The sequence below is a fragment of the Neoarius graeffei genome, chromosome 15 (assembly GCF_027579695.1).
Source record: "Neoarius graeffei isolate fNeoGra1 chromosome 15, fNeoGra1.pri, whole genome shotgun sequence".
NCBI classification, from domain to species: Eukaryota; Metazoa; Chordata; class Actinopteri; order Siluriformes; family Ariidae; genus Neoarius; species Neoarius graeffei.
The window spans coordinates 24232863-24252955 of NC_083583.1; the positions used below are offsets into that span (position 1 = coordinate 24232863).

Sequence of the window (20093 nt, forward strand, 5' to 3'; positions counted from 1 at the left end):
GATGGAATTGTCAGTGCACGGTCAAGGTAAACCTGTATATGGCAGTAATGCAACACTGGATACCAGATGCTGTAAAACCCAAAAGAAGAAGGAAAAGAAGAAGGTAAACCTGCGCATTCGAACACGGACTTCCTCTGTCTGCTTGACTGCGCAAAGCGAGCGATTTCATGCACATTATTTGCTCGGGAATCCCCTCAAATTAAATAATTTCCCAGCCACAGAATGGCCTGATATTTTGTGAGATATTACAGAAATAAACATATCTCACAATGACCAAATTTCCAAGGGAACTATAAAATCGAAAGGCTGTCTTGCTTTAAGGATGTACCATTTTTTTAAAAATGCACTTGTGCGACCAAGCAGCTAATTTTGAAACAGAGTGCATATTTTTTTCCCCAGAACCCAGTGACATCCATTACATTACAGGCATTTAGCAGACACTCTTATCCAGAGCAACACACAACAAGGGGATACATGACACAGTGCTCCTGGAGCAGAGCAAGTCAAGGGCCTTGCTCAAGGGCCCCAACAGTGCCAGCTTGTCAGTGGTGGGGCTTGAACCTATGACCTTCAGATCAGTAACGCACAGCTTTAACTGCTGAGCCACCACTGCATTGAAGGGGTTTCCTAGACCACTTTGCATATTTCATGTACAGTGCCATGCATAAGTATTAACCCCTTTGAACATTTCCATATTTTGTGGCGGTATCAACTGGAATTGAAATGAACTTGATTTACACATTTGATTTACATAACAGGGCGGCACGGTGGTGTAGTGGTTAGCGATGTCGCCTCACAGCAAGAAGGTCCGGGTTCGAGCCCCGTGGCCGGCGAGGGCCTTTCTGTGCGGAGTTTGCATGTTCTCCCCGTGTCCGCGTGGGTTTCCTCCGGGTGCTCCATTTTCCCCCACAGTCCAAAGACATGCAGGTTAGGTTAACTGGTGACTCTAAATTGACCGTAGGTGTGAATGTGAGTGTGAATGGTTGTCTGTGTCTATGTGTCAGCCCTGTGATGACCTGGCGACTTGTCCAGGGTGTACCCCGCCTTTCGCCCATAGTCAGCTGGGATAGGCTCCAGCTTGCCCGTGACCCTGTAGAACAGGATAAAGCGGCTACAGATAATGAGATGAGATTTACATAACATGCCTAACATTTCAGGGTGCACTATATATTTATTATAAAGACACGAGTGTTTTACTGGGAAATATGCCACTCGTAGTTTCCATACAAACTACTTCCGGGACATTGAGTAACATATATTTTCCAATATCCTCACTCATGAAGATATCAATGAATTGTTTTGATGTACTTTTTGTCTACACTCGCCGGCCACTTTATTAGGTACCCCTGCTATTTTATGTTTTTCTCTCATCCGCCAATCCCTTGACCGCAGCATAATGCATAAACTCATGCAGATACACATCAAGAGCTTCAGTTAATGTTCACTTCAAACATCAGAATAGGGGAAAAAATTGTGATCTCCGTGACTTTCACTGTGGCATTGGTGTTGGTGTTTCCCCATACCATCACACATATGAATAGACATTCATTTATTTAAAATATTCTATTGATTTTTTTTTTCAAGCCATACAATAATTCTAGTACTTGGTTTGTATGTTAAAGCCGAATGTGTATTATATTGTCACCACTTTATTTCCATGACAGGACCAGACTTTATATTTCTCACTTTTTAACAACTTTCCTATTAGTTTCATGTGCAGTTAATGAATTGTTCATCATAGTTACTGAATACCTCAAAGCTTTAAGGGGTTAAATGAACAGTGTCCTGACAGAAAAATAAATCTCATTAGCTTTGCAGTGTTATCATGTGGCAAATGTACAATTAGTCATGAAGCTAATGTTTGGTTTTGGAGGCGTGGATATAACACACTTCTTTAGAAGTGATCATTGCGGGGGCGTTGTGGCTCAGGTGGTTAAGGCGCCATACCATGAATGCGGGCGACCCGGGTTCGATTCCGGCCCGAGGTCATTTCCCGATCCCTTCCCCGTCTCTCTCTCCTGCTCATTTCCTGTCTCTACACTGTCCTATCCAATAAAGATGCAAAAAGCCCAAAAAAAATATCTTTAAAAAAAAGAAGTGATCATTGTGCACTTCTTTTCCGGAACTTACTTTCTCTTTTCTCTCAGAGGAATCTTTTTATTAGTGCATACGATTTATATAAAGTTCTGGAAGGTTCTCTGCCTCGAAAACGAGATGCTTAATTACTGCCATTGTCATTTCATTGTAAAGCAACTCTGATTGTGCTTCATACAAATAAAATGGATTAAAAAATAATAATAATAATAATATTGTGAACCTATGCTGTTGTGCATTAGGGCAGTTGTGTGCTCACCGTTCAGCTCAGCGATGATGAGCTGTGCGAGAGAGAGGATGTGGAGTTTTTCCTGCTCTTCACCGGCTCTACTCAGAGACACGTGAGCAGCACACTGAAGATCAGCCATGACACCCTACAGCTGGTGTGTCCAGGTACGTACTGTTCCTTTGTTTATGCAATACGTGCAACAAGCAGGAACCTTAGAGATATTAAAAAAAACTATAATCATAATCTGGACCTGAGGTTGTTGTACCAGGAACTTGATCTTTAGGGATTTAAAGACACATTCAAAGGACAAGAAAATGACAAGAACCAAAAAAGAACCAGAGGATCTAAGTGGATTAGGGGATCAGGAATCTTGAATATGCTGACTGTGCAAGAAGCACATAGCTGGATAATAAGACAATAATAAGATGACTTGCATGGATGGTATGGTGTGAACAAATTAAAAAAAAATTATAATTGTTGCTGTTGTTACTATTAACAACAACAACAACAACATTATTATTATTGTTGTAGTTATTACACCACCACCACCAATAATAATAATAAACAATAATAATTATTGTGGGTGGCACGGTGGTGTAGTGGTTAGCGCTGTCGCCTCACAGCAAGAAGGTCCTGGGTTCGAGCCCCGTGGCCGGTGAGGGCCTTTCTGTGCGGAGTTTGCATGTTCTCCCCGTGCCCCTGTGGGTTTCCTCCGGGTGCTCCGGTTTCCCCCACAGTCCAAAGACATGCAGGTTAGGTTAACTGGTGACTCTAAATTGACCGTAGGTGTGAATGTGAGTGTGAATGGTTGTCTGTGGCTACGTTTACATTACGTCGAATCAGCGGATCATCAGATTAATGTTCTTAAAACGATTCGCGTTTACACTAAAACCGTTAGCCGTGCACACAGCAATACCAATACACGGATACGCTCGGTTCCACAGGCATCCTGCGCTCCAAATCACTCCACCCTGAACAGCGAGTGCCCTCTGGAGGGTGCGCACTCCGGCCCTGCGCAGCTCACACAGCGCGCGAGTGAAGTGCACAAGCCACGATTCGGGACTGAGCCGCTGTGTGTGAGATCCCAGCGCATATCACTTACTACTTGCAAGTGGAAGGATGGCAAGCCTAAAGACAATCATAACTACACAATGGGCAGTATTTGCATCAGTATTTGCAGTATTTTCATACTTTTATACTCTTTAATGAAAGGTGATACAAGGCGGAAGTCCGCGCCGTTTTTCAACAGTCGCGTCACATGACCAACGCCAGCGAATCAGGAAGGTGGATGTCACAGTGACGTTGTCCAGTGAGACGCCAGCTAGAGCTCAGCACAGCGTATTCGCGTATTCTCAATGTTTACACAGCACCGGACCAGATACGATCTAGATTGAATACGTGGACGCTGGCGGATTCCCGTTTCCCGGCTTTTCCAGGTGGTTTAATGTAAACGGACAGTGCATCCGCGAAGAAAACGAGACAGATACGGTCTAATGTAAACGTAGCCTGTGTCTATGTGTCAGCCCTGTGATGACCTGGCGACTTGTCCAGGGTGTACCCCGCCTTTCGCCCATAGTTAGGGTGACCACCTGCTCATAAGCCCAAGGGGGGACAAGGGGTATGTTTTTGAGGGACAATGTGGGACGCCGCCCCCACTGTGCTGTGCCGGCCGCTGGAAGACTCACAGATAGTGGTTTACCCATTTCTAGCACATACTACCTTACATGGTATATCAATAATACCCTATTCTGCTGTTATTGGTGATGTATGGTCATGAACAGGCCACCAAATGTGTTTTTTTTAAAAATAAACATTCATAATATTTTGACCATTCAATGACTTGACAGACACACTTCCACTTATGATTTACTGAAGCTACTCAATTTTATTTATTTTCCATTACAATTTATTCACTTTAAATCAATCATAATATAATATTGATTCTGAGGCTTTGCAGTGCATCAGTACAGCAGGAATAGTGACAAGTCTCCATTTAGTTTTCAGTGGATTAACAGGAATTGTAGTGGCTCAGCACCACAGAAACAGTAGAAAAAAAGTCTCTTAACTCACAACCACAGCTTTGTGCCACAATCTCCTGCCCGATATGATATTGCGTGTTGGACAGTGTGATACACACTCGTCACCTCTGCCGCAGTCACTTTGTCAGCTAGAGCGTCGTTTTTAGGTCGGAGGAAAGCATCCATAGATTTAGACTTTTCTTTCTGTTGCACACGTTTCTTGTGAGTCTCCGCGAGCCTGTGTCGTTTCACATCGTATTCCCCGCCATGTCCGATTGAGAAAGATGTTTTGCAAAGGTCACAAAAAGCCCTCTCGGTATCCCCCTCAACCCCTTTCAGCCACAAATATTCATTTTCCCACTCTTTCCTGTACATACACCTTCTCTTTTTAACTGGAGGTGGCGGTGCCTCACCTGCCATCTCCCCGGTACCTTTCTCCATATTTTAATATGAAAGCAATGCATGCGTTGCACCTGCGTCCCTCGTCACTGTCTGTGCACGTGAGTGTGGTGTCACGGCAACAACAAAAAGTTGACAACAACCAGTCAGTTGTGAGGGGTGTGTGTGTGGTTTTGTTCTACAATCTATAGTGGCGATGGTGGTGTGCTGAAATGTCAAGTAATATTCGTTTGGCTGCCTGGGTGGCCCGGGGAGAGCGACATCCCCCTCAGCAAGCACTGATTATGCGGGACACGTTCTGAATTTGCGGGACGCATAAATTCGGCTTCAAATGCTGTACGCGCACGTGCTATGTGGGACAGGTGGTCACCCTACCCGTAGTCAGCTGGGATAGGCTCCAGCTTGCCTGTGACCCTGTAGAAGGATAAAGCGGCTACAGATAATGAGATGAGAATAATTATTGTTGTTGATTTTTTATTAGGGCGGCACGGTGGTGTAGTGGTTAGCGCTGTCGCCTCACAGCAAGAAGGTCCTGGGTTCGAGCCCCGGGGCCGGCGAGGGCCTTTCTGTGTGGAGTTTGCATGTTCTCCCCGTGTCCGCGTGGGTTTCCTCCGGGTGCTCCGGTTTCCCCCACAGTCCAAAGACATGCAGGTTAGGTTAACTGGTGACTCTAAATTGACCGTAGGTGTGAATGTGAGTGTGAATGGTTGTCTGTGTCTATGTGTCAGCCCTGTGATGATCTGGCGACTTGTCCAGGGTGTACCCCGCCTTTCGCCCATAGTCAGCTGGGATAGGCTCCAGCTTGCCTGCGACCCTGTAGAAGGATAAAGCGGCTAGAGGAGATGAGATGAGAGATTTTTTATTATTATTATTACGCGCATATTCCATTCACATGTGCTCACATGTGCAAAAACATAACAAAACAAAAAAAAACAGATAGTGAGTGTTAATTGTGAACAAAGGCCATCGCAGAGATTTAGCACCAATTTAATTTTGGATGCATCTGTATAAGTGCGATACACTCATACATTTTTGCTCAATGCCAAGCAACACTAAAAGTATAACCGAAAATGACACCAAACTTTGTAAAACCAGAGCTACCCTTCTTTTTCTCCTCCTGCAGTAAACCTTAATTGGCCATCAACTCAACCTCCCTTTGAGTGTAGCTATCAGGCTAGTAGCAGTTTAATATGCATGATCTCACTTGGTTAATCCTGTTTTTCACCATAGCAGCTGGTGGCCAATTAAATGTGATTCAACAAGCTAAAGGACATGTTAATTTTGACATCTGAGTGGGTAAACATGGATGAGGACTTTGTTGACCTTTTATGAACATAATTATAGTGCAATTAGTGCACAAAACAATGTTCCTTGATATGCATGCTGGACAATCAGTTGATGTGCGAATGCACCTTACATTACATTATGCTACGTTAACCAGCCACACGTTTAGCACCATTATAAAATAATTCAATAAGCCCAAAATCCATCCCAGCTACGACTCGGGCCATGGTCAGGGCAAAGCTGGAAAACCAGGGAGGAAAACAGGAAGCAAGGACTGGGGGGTATTTTTGTGAACAACAACAACAACAAAAACACGTTCCTTGTGGGGACCATCCAAATGTCCCCACAAGGTCAAAATTGTCAGAATTCACTATCCTTGTGGGGATATTTGGTACTCAGTGGTATATAAACACACGCACACACAGAGTAGACAAATATAACGTGCCTACTAGAACATGTCTGTAAAAAGACATTTTTTCCCCTGAACTATTCCTTCAACGGGGACATGTATGCGTTAGCTTAACCATTTCCTTTCCACTTTGAGCCATTTTCCTGGGATGATATAGGAATGTGGTGGTAGTAAGAGGGTATAGTGAATGTTTAACAGAGAAAGGAATGATTGTTTAGTGCAGAAACCCCTGCAGCCAAGTCTAAAACACGTCCAAACTCTATGTTTGTGATGTTGCGTCACATCACAGATCTTTTTGACCCACTTCGCTTGATAGTTAACAATGTGGCTGGACCATCCTGCTCATATGTCTGCTTTCTCACACCAGCAAACACACAGCAGCGCTCAGGATGTCAACCCAACATGCTCAGTGATCTGATTAAGGGCTCAGGTGGATTGGAGCAGGCAGAGTAGGGCACAGGGAGCATTAAAGCCCACAGAGAATGCACTCACACTGTCTACATTGTCTGGCTGGGTGTTTTTGAGTGTTACACAGGAACAGGAAGACGGACTGGACTAGCAGTATTAATGTGAGAAAGGGGCTTGGCATGGACCAGTAATAAGTCATACCAAAGACCAATGAAATAGACCAAAACCTATTCCATTTTCTTTTTTTCTTTTTTTTTTTAGCCCAATCTGATTTCTTATTTTGGCCAAATCTCAAAGAAGCATCATTTTTCTCTTCTGAAAGGGGGGCGGGACTTGCCTTTTCAGGATATGGTTCCCAACGGAGCGCAGGTTTGTTTTGTACAGCAGTAATCTGTGCTGAGATTTGTTAGATATCTGCAAATAATGAGTGTTTGGGAATTCTCTATTCATGTCATTGTCAGCAAACAAAGGACAAATCCAGATCAGTTGCTAACTCATCAGTTTTTCAAATAAACCTTTGATATAGTATGGAACAAGTAGAGCAATGCTCAGAAGAACAAACAGCATCAGTTTAATAAACCTACATTATACCACAGCGCTGCTGAATTCTCAAATCTGATTGGTTCTTTTAAAGCAGCTTGGACAATAGCGCAGACGATGTTGTAATTCACAGAAGTGGATGCTCGACCGTAACCTAAGATTAATAAGAGATGGATTAAAAGGCATTTAACATATGTTGTTATTTAACAAGGAAAATACAGTGAAGCGGCGGCACGGTGGTGTAGTGGTTAGCGCTGTCGCCTCACAGCAAGAAGGTCCTGGGTTCGAGCCCCATGGCCGGCGAGGGCCTTTCTGTGTGGAGTTTGCATGTTCTCCCCGTGTCCGCGTGGGTTTCCTCCGGGTGCTCCGGTTTCCCCCACAGTCCAAAGACATGCAGGTTAGGTTAACTGGTGACTCTAAATTGACCGTAGGTGTGAATGTGAGTGTGAATGGTTGTCTGTGTCTATGTGTCAGCCCTGTGATGACCTGGCGACTTGTCCAGGGTGTACCCTGCCTTTCGCCCATAGTCAGCTGGGATAGGCTCCAGCTTGCCTGCGACCCTGTAGAAGGATAAAGCGGCTAGAGATAATGAGATGAGATGAATACAGTGAAGCCTTGTGTAAGGAGACGTTGATTTGACATGCATGGAAGGAGTCTCCAGTGGCAGGGCTTTGTAAAGAGCAGTACGTTTTCCACCATGGGAAAGAACAGAGGGTTCTCAGTAGCATTAGAACCTGTGCTTTTTTTTAAATTTGGTTGTTTTATTAACTTCAAGAGAGACTGGGAATTGAACAACACTTTGTAGCTGTTATAGCATAAGTGATGACAGGAACTATACATCCATTATCTGTAACCACTTATCCTGTGCAGGGTCGTGGGCGAGCTGGAGCCTATCCCACACTGTAAAACCCGATAAGGTCACTGAGCTCAAAAATTTTATTGAAACCGATTACGTAAAAATTTTTGAGGTAACTTAAATTTTTTAAGGTAAGATTTCTTAAAAATTACAATTAAGTGTAACTATAGTGTAATTTTTAAGAAATCTTACCTTAAAAAATTTAAGTTACTTACCTCAAAAATTTTTACGTAATCGGTTTCAATAAAATTTTTGAGCTCAGTGACCTTATCGGGTTTTACAGTGCAGCTGACTATGGGTGAAAGGCGGGGTACACCCTGGACAAGTCACCAAATCATCACAGGGCTGACACAGAGACAAACAACCATTCACACTCACATTCACACCTACGGTCAATTTAGAGTCACCAGTTAACCTAACCTGCATGTCTTTGGACTGTGGGGTAAACCGGAGCACCCGGAGGAAACCCACGCAGACACGGGGAGAACATGCAAACTCCGCACAGAAAGGCCCTCGCCAGCCGCTGGGCTCGAACCCAGAACCTTCTTGCTGTGGGGTGACAGTGCTAACCAGTACACCACCGTGCCGCCCTTGACAGGAACTAATGTTTCTTAAATGTCACTTAATAGTTAAAAAGCATAATTTAACAGTTATTCCACTAAATTGAGTTGTACATGAGCTAATAGCCGATGAGGCACGTAGCGCCGAGTTGGCTATAAACTGTGTACTACGAGATTGAGTGGAATAACTGTTTTATTATATCCACATTCACTGGATTTTGAGAAACAGAGCATTTTTATTTTTTGCAAATTCGATAAATAAAAACTTTATACAAAACGTCCGACAAAAATCATTTCCGCTTAGAATGTAAACAAACCGGTGAAATGACAAGAGCAATTTGTGGAAAATGTTATTAATAGTAATTCCTGAAAAATAAAAAAAGATATGTTCTTACCAGGTTCTGGGTTTGAGCCCAGTGGCTGACGGGGGCCTTTCTGTGCGGAGTTTGCATGTTCTCCAGTGTCCATGTGGGTTTCCTCCGGGTGCTCCGGTTTCCCCCACAGTTCAAAGACATGCAGGTTAGGTTAACTGGTGACTCTAAATTGACCGTAGGTGTGAATGTGAGTGTGAATGGTTGTCTGTGTCTATTGCCGCTTTTCCACTACAAACGCGGCTGAGCCGTGCCGTGCCGAGTCGAGCTGAGTCGAGCTGAGCGGGGCTGTTGGAGTTGCATTTCGACTACAACCGCGCTGAACCGTGCTGGCTGGAAGTGGGTGGACACATTGGGTGGAGTTAGCGAAAGTGGGTGGACGTCATGTGATGCCGTTAAGCAGCGCAAACAGTGACATCAGTGACAGTGGCGGAACAAGTCAGAGCCGGGCCGGGGGCGGGGCAAATGACCGGGCCCTTTATTAAAGCTTATCATAACATCATTTTAGGCTACAAAATGTCCGCAACTGCGGTGTTTACCAATTTCAACACTACCGGGTGCAACTATGTTATTTAGTACATCAAGTCCTTCAAACGAACATGTAACTCAGAAACAAAAAACATTAGGATACTGTACATGGCTCATAATAAAACATCAATAGCCTATACTGCGCACATTATTTGAAGGGCATACGAATGAGCGCTCAGAGGTTGCAACGCTGACAGGAAGAGTCAGAAATAAAAGGAGGGCGGTGCAAACCTCACTGAATGCACTGTGTTTACCAATTTCAACACTACGGGGTGCAACTATGTTATTTTGTACATTAAGTCCTTCAAACGAACATGTAACTCAGAAACAAAAAAAACCATTAGGCGACATACTGTACATGGCTCATAATAAAACATCAATAGCCTACTGCGCGCATTATTTGAAGGGCATACGGCGAGCCTTGCGCTCCGCGAACTCGTGCACGATGCTCTGTAAGTCACTGATTTAGTGATCTTTTCAGCGGTAGTCTCACGACCCGAATAGTAAACAATAAACATGGAGGACATGGAGTCGTTAGTGTTGCTGGTCTCGGTGCTGTGGCTTGTTGTCACCGACAACGCGGACAGATACTGGCAAGAGCGTATAGATGAGGCGAGGCGCATAAGGCTTCAGAAATTCTCGTAATTCATAATTATTCTTCTTCCGGGTTTGCGGTGTTTACAGATCCCAGCGCGCTCGCGGGGCGTGTGTGGGCATGTGAGGACACGCCTCCTCACCAATCAGTGCACAGGGGAGTGTCTGCTCACGCCCCCAACCTCAGTCGGCACGGTTTGGCTCGCTTCAGCCCCACTCCAAAACGGTGCGAGTTTTAGGGGCTAAGCAGGGCTGAAACGAGCTGAGTCGTGCTGGTTTTTGGTAGTCGAAACGCGAGCCGTGTCGGGCTGAAGTGAGCTGAAGCGAGCTGAAGTGAGCTGAAAAAGGGTAGTGGAAAAGGGCCATATGTGTCAGCCCTGTGATGACCTGGCAACTTGTCCAGGGTGTATCCTGCCTCTCGCCCATAGTCAGCTGGGATAGGCTCCAGCTTGCCTGCAACCCTGTAGAACAGGATAAGTGGCTACAGATAATGGATGGACGTTCTTACCATGAAATACTTTTATTCCATATTTTATTGCTTTTTTTAATTTTTGGGTTTGTTTCTCTTCTTCTTTAGGGTGTTTTTGGCGGTTGGCAAACCAAATTAAAGGTGCATTACTGCCACCGACTGGGCTGGAGTGTGGAACAGGCGATATGTTTTTTTTTTTAAATACTCAAGAACAATTTTTTGGGTTTTCTTTTCGAGTAGAGTTTTTATTTCGTCCTCAGTTGGTACAGTAACACGCTCCGCCATTTTATTTTTCTCTACTCATGGTATATGAGTTGATATCCTAGTAGTAGAGTAGCCAGTCAGAGCGCACAATTGCTCATATCCAGTGAACGTGAATAGAATAACATGTAAATTAAAATGGTAATGGTGGCATAAGAGGAATAAAACACTTAACTTCAGTTATTTATTTGTTACTTTGCAATTATTGTGCGGTTCAAAAATTGAATATCAGCACACATCTAGTCTGCACACATCTCTACCCAGCCGCTCAGCCACTTGTTTCTGCATACAGAAACTCAGCCAGGCAGAATGATGTTTTGACTCCGTGGTCAGCTTGGCTGGTCTTTTCAGTCTCTGTCAAGTGATTTAGTACTAACACTAGTCAAGGCCCAACATGGCTGGGTGTGGTGTAAAGGGCTGATGAGCACAGAGAGGAATTTCCTGGGTGGACTTATGACCCCGGCTTTATATTTTTCTGTTTCTAAGGGTTTTATGGAATATGATTTTATCAGTAAGTCATGAGACATGTGTCATTTATGGCATATTGATGTTTAAACATACTATGCATTTTCATTTCCTGAGCACTATTGCATTATGATGAATGATCTTTTCATGCCTCTGGTAAACAATACTATGTCGTGTCAGTTCCTTTTTTTTTTCTTCTTTTGGGTAACATGTTGGGAAACAGCATGCTCACACTGTGCAGACTTGCTTGGTTGGTGTAACCTTGGACTTTGACACTGGTGTGTGTTCGGTGTAGGGTGAGACTTGGCTGTCACATTTACAGGAACCACAGGAACCTGCTGTAGTGGTTATGGGCTGGGTGTGGGGTGCCATACAGATAATGAGTCCACTTTACTGCTGTGAGGAAGCAGATACTTTAACACTGTGAAGTTTATAGGAAAGTGCATTTAAAAGCATTTCCTTGTATGACATGCATTTCCTTGTATAACATGCCTCTTTGGGGCGGCACGGTGGTGTAGTGGTTAGTGCTGTCGCCTCACAGCAAGAAGGTCCGGGTTCGAGCCCCGTGGCCGGCGAGGGCCTTTCTGTGCAGAGTTCGCATGTTCTCCCCGTGTCCGCGTGGGTTTCCTCCGGGTGCTCCGGTTTCCCCCACAGTCCAAAGACATGCAGGTTAGGTTAACTGGTGACTCTAAATTGAGCGTAGGTGTGAATGTGAGTGTGAATGGTTGTCTGTGTCTATGTGTCAGCCCTGTGATGACCTGGCGACTTGTCCAGGGTGTACCCCGCCTTTCGCCCGTAGTCAGCTGGGATAGGCTCCAGCTTGCCTGCAACCCTGTAGAACAGGATAAAGCAGCTAGAGATAATGAGATGAGATGAACATGCCTCTTTGTCTGTTTGGCATATGGTATGCACATTCCAGTGATCTGTTGCAGTAGGTGGAACAATTTCTCATACTATATAATAATTTCAGCCCAATTACAGCTTTGTTAAGAAATTATAGTCACTCATGTGAGTCATTTTTAATTGCATACATGAAGTATGCAATTAAATACTTCAAAAAAATAAAAATATATATATTTTTATTTTTTATTTTCTCTCCTTTTTTATTTTTTCTTTTTTTCTTTTTTTTGTGTTTGATGTTTGAGTGTTTTAGTCTGCCGGTGGTGGTGTAGCTCCGGACCCAGTTTTGGGCGTCGGTTCCCTCCAGGCCTTGGTTCGCCGTGGGTGATGCCTGTGCTCCCAGCTGTGGACTGCAGTGAGCTCGTTGCTCATTTTAACATTGTGGTTGTCCAACGCTCTGTGCTTTAATGCTTGACGTGATGTTCTGAGCGATGTTGCTCAGTGGGATCGCAGCAGCTGTGCAGGTGGTTTGGGACATACCAGCGCTCTGCATGGCGGTGCTTCTGTGCTTGCTTTGTGGATCCATGGCATGGTGTTCGAGCGATGTTGCTGGTGGCATCATGGCGGCTGTGCTGGGGATGTGGGACTTGTTTTCATGTGCCTTTTGGTGGGACTGTGGCCGCTACACCACTGGAATGATATCTTGACCTCTATTTGGTGGACTTTTTTTCTGCCTATTATTGTAAAGTGACCTTGGGTTTGAGAAAGGCGCTATATAAATTGAACATATTATTATTATTATTATTATTATTATTAAGTAATTGCTGCTTTAATAGATCTTTAATGTTAAAACTTACCCATTGTACTTTATATAATATGTCTGGGCAATATCATGAAAACTCGCAGTACGATAAACATTAATCCAAATAGTGCAGATTTAAGTGCATAGAGTATAGAACGACATATGAGGCATCTGGATCTGAATCATGAAACCGTTTTATGAAAAACATGGATTCGATCGCAAATGATTAATCAGCCTCAGCTATGTGGACACAAGATCATATATATATATATATATATATATGGACGGGCGGCACGGTGGTGTAGTGGTTAGCGCTGTCGCCTCACAGCAAGAAGGTCCTGGGTTCGAACCCCGGGGCCGGCGAGGGCCTTTCTGTGTGGAGTTTGCATGTTCTCCCCGTGTCCGCGTGGGTTTCCTCCGGGTGCTCCGGTTTCCCCCACAGTCCAAAGACATGCAGGTTAGGTTAACTGGTGACTCTAAATTGACCGTAGGTGTGAATGTGAGTGTGAATGGTTGTCTGTGTCTGTGTGTCAGCCCTGTGATGACCTGGCGACTTGTCCAGGGTGTACCCCGCCTTTCGCCCGTAGTCAGCTGGGATAGGCTCCAGCTTGCCTGCGACCCTGTAGAAGGATAAAGCGGCTAGAGATAATGAGATGAGATGAGATATATATGGACACACACACACACGTACATATATCTCATTTGAACCAATTAAACGAAAGCATTCAGCAGGCTACAGAGATCCAAGATCCCAGCTTGCAAGGGGAATAATTAACAGTTATTCCACTTAATCGAGTCGTACGAGCTGATAATGGACGAGGCGCGTAGCACCGAGTCGGCTATAAGCCATGTACGATGAGACTGAGAAGAATAACTGTTTAATTTGAACAACATTCACTGGATTTTGAGAAACAGAGCATTTTTATTTTTACTTTTTGCAAATTCGATAAATAAAAACTTTACACAAAACGCCTGACAAAATCATTTCCGCTTAGAATGTAAACAAACCAGCGTAATGACAGGAGCAATTTGTGAAAAATGCTATAATAATAATTCTTGAAAAATAATAATAAAAAAAGATACGTTCTTACCATCAAATACTTTCATTCCATATTTTGTTGCTTTTTTTCAATTATTTTTGGGGGTTTTGTTTTTGAGTAGAGTTTTTATTTCATCCTCGATTGGTTCAGCAACACGCGCCACCATTTTGTTTTTCTCTACTCATGGTATATGAGCTGATAGCCTAGTAGCCAATCAGAGCACGCGATTGTTCGTATCCAGTGAATGTGGATAGAATAACATTATTTGTGGAAAGCTGAGTTAGAGATGCTTGTGTATAAGGTTGCTGCAAATAAGTCAAAGTAGTAACTCAGCTCTTTTTGCAGTTGGTGTGCCATTTTAGATCAGTTCAGATTGAGCTTAAATTAAAGGTTGAGTTATTAATATTAGTGAAGCAGGTTTCCATCTTCCATCCAAAACTAATTTGATTTGGCATGTTTTTAGGGTATCAGGGAAAAAAAAACTGACTTGTAACCTATAACTTGTAACTTATTTTAATTTCTGTGTTTTCTCCCTCTCCAGCTCATGACCACAGTGAGTCCGTGGTGGTCACTCTGTGTTCTGTGGGTCCAGATGGTCTCGTTCATCACTTATCCTCAGAGCAGATGTGTTTTGTCCAGGACTTGGCCTTGGACATGGCCCAGTTCCTGGTAAGTGCCGTGGGCCAGGACGAAGGGACGGAGTGCGCACTGCTGCTGAATGAGTGTCACATCCCTCTGCAGGAGTGTGAGAAAATGGACCAGAGCCTGGCACTCGCCTTCAAACACCTCGCATTGCCTCCTGACTGGAGTCTTTTGGGGGACAATCACGGTGAGAGCCAATGCAGAGACAGCGTGCTCATCCGATCCCTGCAGTCAGAAACGTGCGGCGACCTGGGGAAACCCTTCACACGGTTAAATCTTGACTGTATGAAGTTTTGAAAAGTACTTTTGCACGCATCTCAAAAACCGACGTGCTAGACCTAAAAGTGAAAAAGGATCAAATTGATTTTAAAAATTCCTATAAGATTTTTTGAAGCACAATTGATATAATGCACAAATGATTCTGCTTACTGTAAAAATGATTCAGAGTCCTAGTCAAGGAAATAACAGGAAAGTTTGTAAACTGGGATTCAAATTCATAACTTTCCAGTCCAACTAACAAAGCTCAATAGTCGATGCAACACAAAAGTAACACAGGACACCATATAAGCTGATATGAACCATATTCATTCATTTAAGAACCTGTAGATGGCGTCTGAGAATCAGATTATGAGCTATTTTCTGGACTGTCTGGACATTTTATCTGTGTTTTGAATAAATAAGCAATTATTTAGATATGTATTTACAAAATGAGATGTTCTGTGGATGGCTGAAGATGTTGGTGGCCCACAGGACCCTAATAGAAAGAGCTTTTCTCATGTTGCAGCAGAAACGCTGTTGTTATTCTTAACCTCTTTATCACTGTTTTTTTCCCATTTTGCATTCCCATTCGGTTACCCGGGTTACCATGAATATAACCACGCATGCCATTCTTGGACAAACATTCTGGGTGGATTATAATAACAACCCAGTCTTTGGGCATGGAGTTCAAGCTGTGAGGCCAAATTGTCCGTTGACCCCGTCAGTCTTATTGAACAGCAGGTTATTATAAATTTTTTTTGAACTGTCCATTTGCTACATTCACAACTAGATCTAAGGTTGTTTAGATCAGTTACGCTGAAGTTTGTAGTTATACCTATGATGTTTCTATTAGCCACGAAAACAGAAGTGTGGCACATTTTCAGTTCCTTAAGCAAGACCTCATGACATCTGCCATCAAGACTTTCACTCTTACCATCTGCCGTCAAGACTTTCACTCTTACCATTCAGTGTGTGTGTGTGCCCTGAAATACTAACCAATTCAGTTTCTAGCCTTACTGTAAAATAGGAGATTTTGGGGGGAAAACCCCCACCACTTAACATTTAGTTCTTCATTTTGAAGATGCTCGTAGCATACAGTAGTAGGAGGTGGGATACAAGTGCAGAATATCAATCAATGTGCCCTTTATTGTGCGAGTCGAGGAATCCATCCATCCATCCATCCATCCATCCATCATCTGTAGCCGCTTATCCTGTTCTACAGGGTCGCAGGCAAGCTGGAGCCTATCCCAGCTGACTATGGGCAAGAGGCGGGGTACACCCTGGACAAGTCACCAGGTCATCACAGGGCCGACACATGGACGCAAACAACCATTCATGCTCACGGTCAATTTAGAGCCACCAATTAGCCTAACCTGCATGTCTTTGGACTGTGGGGGAAACCGGAGCACCTGGAGGAAACCCACGCAGACACAGGGAGAACATGCAAACTCCGCACAGAAAGGCCCTCACCGGCTGCTGGGCTCGACCCCAGGACCTTCTTGCTGTGAGGCAACAGTGCTAACCACTACACCACCGTGCCACCCCTGAGTCCAGGAATTATGGTTATAAAATATATGGTCAGGGTACAGGCAAATAGGGTCTTCACAGCCATACGCAATACACAGTACTGTGCAAAAGTCTTAGGCACCCTATTTTTTCATACAAACTTTGTTATTGATTTGTATTTTATTTATGACGTCTACATTATCGAGTCAGTATAAAAACATTTTAGAGTCCAAACGTTCGTTTTCCAGAACAAAATTAAACCTGATAGAAAAAAGTTCATATCTGAGCAGCGTATTACATAAGAGAGCACTTTTCAGATTAAAAAAAGACACAATGAAGGCTGCTGGGTTTTGATGCAAAATGAAGAAGCAAGTGTGACAAAGCGTCCAGAAGAACTGTGGCTGGTTCTGTAAGATGCTCAGTAAAACCTACAGCTCATTTCCTTATCAAACTGCACTCATTGTACCTGAGACTACTATTTTTTTAAAGCAAAGGGTCGTCTCACACCAAATATTGACTTTGTTTCATTTATTATGGCTTACTGCATACTGTTTATAGTGTTTTTTTAATGTTGAAACATTTAATTTCATTATTTTTAAGCCATTTTTTTAGCCACATGCGACTACCCAAAGCCGTTTTCTACAGAGAACTGAGCCTTGGAAAAAAGAGATAAGGAGGACAGAAACTGAGGTACAAAAACATCTTGAAGAGAAACATTAAGAATGCTGAAGTTATCGATCAGATGTGGGAAAGGGGTGCCTCGGATAGAGCAACATGGCGAAGCATAGTTAAAAGCTCCATGTCTGCAATTGAAGACAAGTGTCAAAGGGAGTATACGAGAGCTCACGAAACCAGACATTCCATGGCAGCTCAACCAGGCTCAACCTTGTGGCCCATCTGCATTTCTGCGCATCCTAGTGAAGCAGTTATCATCGCTAGCAATGGACAGCTGCCACCGATGACATGTGCCTAAGACTTTTGCACAGTACTGTATCTAATAGAGGGCGGCACGGTGGTGTAGTGGTTAGCACTGTCGCCTCATCGCAAGAAGGTTCTGGGTTTGAGCCCAGTGGCCGACGGGGGCCTTTCTGTGTGGATGTTCTCCCCGTGTCCGCGTGGGTTTCCTCCTGGTGCTCTGGTTTCCTCCACAGTCCAAAGACATGCAGGTTAGGTTAATCGGTGGCTCTAAATTGACCGTAGGTGTGAATGTGAGCGTGAATGGTTGTCTGTGTCTATGTGTCAGCCCTGCGATGATCTGGCGACTTGTCCAGGGTGTACCCCGCCTTTCGCCCGTAGTCAGCTGGGATAGGCTGCAGCTTGCTCGCGACCCTGCACAGGATAAGCGGCTAGAGATAATGGATGGATCTAGTAGGTCAAATAAACAGGTCAAAACAATCGAGGAAGGTGAACTAGAACGCAAGAAACTATGGGTTGATAATGTACAAAACAACCAACGAGACTTACTAACCAAACAGAAACATCAGGGAATATTAATATATAAAGTAATTAAAGGGCTAAACACAGAACAGGCGCACGCATTTTGGTAACAACCCAATAACATGACAAGGAAGGAGACAAAACCAAAACAAAGGCCCATGGCAAAAGATAAACAAAAGTACATAAATGCACGCAGCTCTTGCAACACTGGGAACTGTGCCACATGCTGAGAGGGAGAATTTGTGACGATGCATTTATCAAAAACAAGTAACAGTTAAGCTGAGGGTTAAGGGTAATGATCACCTTGGTATATGTCCTTCTAATCATCCAGCTCAAAGCCTTCTCAGTGAGGAGTTTTGCAAGGGCGAACTAACAGAAACGACACTCTGGTTAATAAATGATAACTAGAAATCCAGCAAAATGGTGACAAATCAGTTAAGGGTCCATTTGCAGTATGTAAAAGCTATAAAAGAGGAGAGTCTATACACCAATGTACGAGTTTTTAAAGCATCTGAAAGAATGAACGAAACAGCTTTTCACATTCTTCACCCTTTATGACCATCTCTTGCACATAAACTTCTGTATTAATAGCTACTGAACATGATTTAAAGAGGAGTGTGTATAAAAAAAGGGAGAGAACATGAGAGAGAGAGAGAGAGAGAGAGAGAGAGAACATCTTTCATGTCGGTTTGCAAGAAACCTGTATTGACCTGAGCTTGGTGCATGTCAGGGCAACACTGCCGTCACTTTTGTGTGCCATTTGTTTATTTGAAAATGAACGCATGAATGTGCTACCCATTCATCATTGCTTTGCTGAGTCGAAGCTGAACCTGCCTCCTGCTTTTTGTTCTGACACAATGGTTACAAATCACCCAATCACGTATGCTAACACCCTTCCCTGTTCAGGAACCAAGAAAGCAAGGATACTTTGACCTGCTGCAAAAACATTAGGACCGTTCCGGACTACGTGCTTTCTGAGCATGCTAACGTTTGTGTTGTAGATCTGGAGCCTCAGGAGACTCTTCTGCACTTTGCGGCTCGTCGTGGGCTCCAGCAAGTGGCGTCTTTCTTTCTGCAGCAGCCCGGAGCGAGACAGGCATTGGCACTTCCCAACAGAGAAGGCGCGACCCCGGCTACCCTGGCACAGAGTTGTGGACACAGTGCATTGCTAGAGCTACTCACACAGTGAGTGTGTCATCGCAGCAGAGTGTTACGACACTCCTGGGGTTTGCAAACTTACCCTGGGATTATGTTAAAGCAAACTTTCACATCATTATGCAATCAGAGTGTGCAGGAAATATAATATGTACTAATTAGCAGGATCCAGTTAGCTTAAGGACTTACTAGCTGGGTTTCATTATTAGCGGCATAAAGTGTTTTTTTCTTTTTTTTTGGGAGGGGGGGTGAAATGTTGACTAAATACATGCATGAAAGAACTAATTTGCATAAAATGCTGAATTTGACTGCTTCCGGCACAGGTGAATAATTAGCACCCTACACATTTTTTTTAATTTTTTTACTGTAGCCGAAAGCTAAGTTTCTTTGGCTTACCTAAAGATCATTTAAATTAGTTTTAGCTGAGTAAGCCGTGCCTGCTTGTCCATCCCCTCAGTCTTTCCCGCGGAATCTCAGAATATAATAAACGGGCTAATGAGAAAAGTCCACAGCGCTGCTCAATTCTTCATTATGATTGGTCAGAAAGTGTTGATTATTAAATAAAGGGATGCCAGGACTCAGCTAGTATTTTCACAACATATAATCACTGGTCACTTTATTAGGAACACCTGTACACCTGCTCTTCTTGCAAATATCCAAATCAGCCAATCATGCAGCAGCAGCAGCAGTGTAAAGCAAAAAGTTATTCAGATACAGGTCAAGAGCATCAGTTAATGTTCACATCAGATATCAGAATGGAGAAATGTTACCTGTTCTGAGATGCTTTTCTGTTCACCATGGTTGTAAAGAGTGGTTATTTACGCTACCGTAGCCTTCAACTGGTTTCTGTCCGCAGAACTAATGCTTATTGGGTTTTATTTCTGCATAGTTAGTTAATGTTCACATCAAATATCAGAATGGGGAAATG

The 20093-nt window shown here is 43.6% G+C and overlaps 1 protein-coding gene across 5 annotated transcripts in view; it reads left to right on the forward strand.

Annotated features, from left to right (window-relative positions):
* Positions 1–20093, forward strand: part of LOC132899294 (A-kinase anchor protein 13) — a 230217-nt gene that overhangs the window by 53892 nt on the left and 156232 nt on the right. For all 5 annotated transcript variants that reach the window (XM_060941061.1, XM_060941060.1, XM_060941062.1 and 2 more), the window contains exons 3-5: positions 2337–2487; positions 14709–14996; positions 19012–19195. In XM_060941061.1, coding sequence (XP_060797044.1) covers positions 2337–2487; positions 14709–14996; positions 19012–19195 — 623 coding nt within the window. The remainder of the gene's footprint in view (positions 1–2336; positions 2488–14708; positions 14997–19011; positions 19196–20093) is intronic.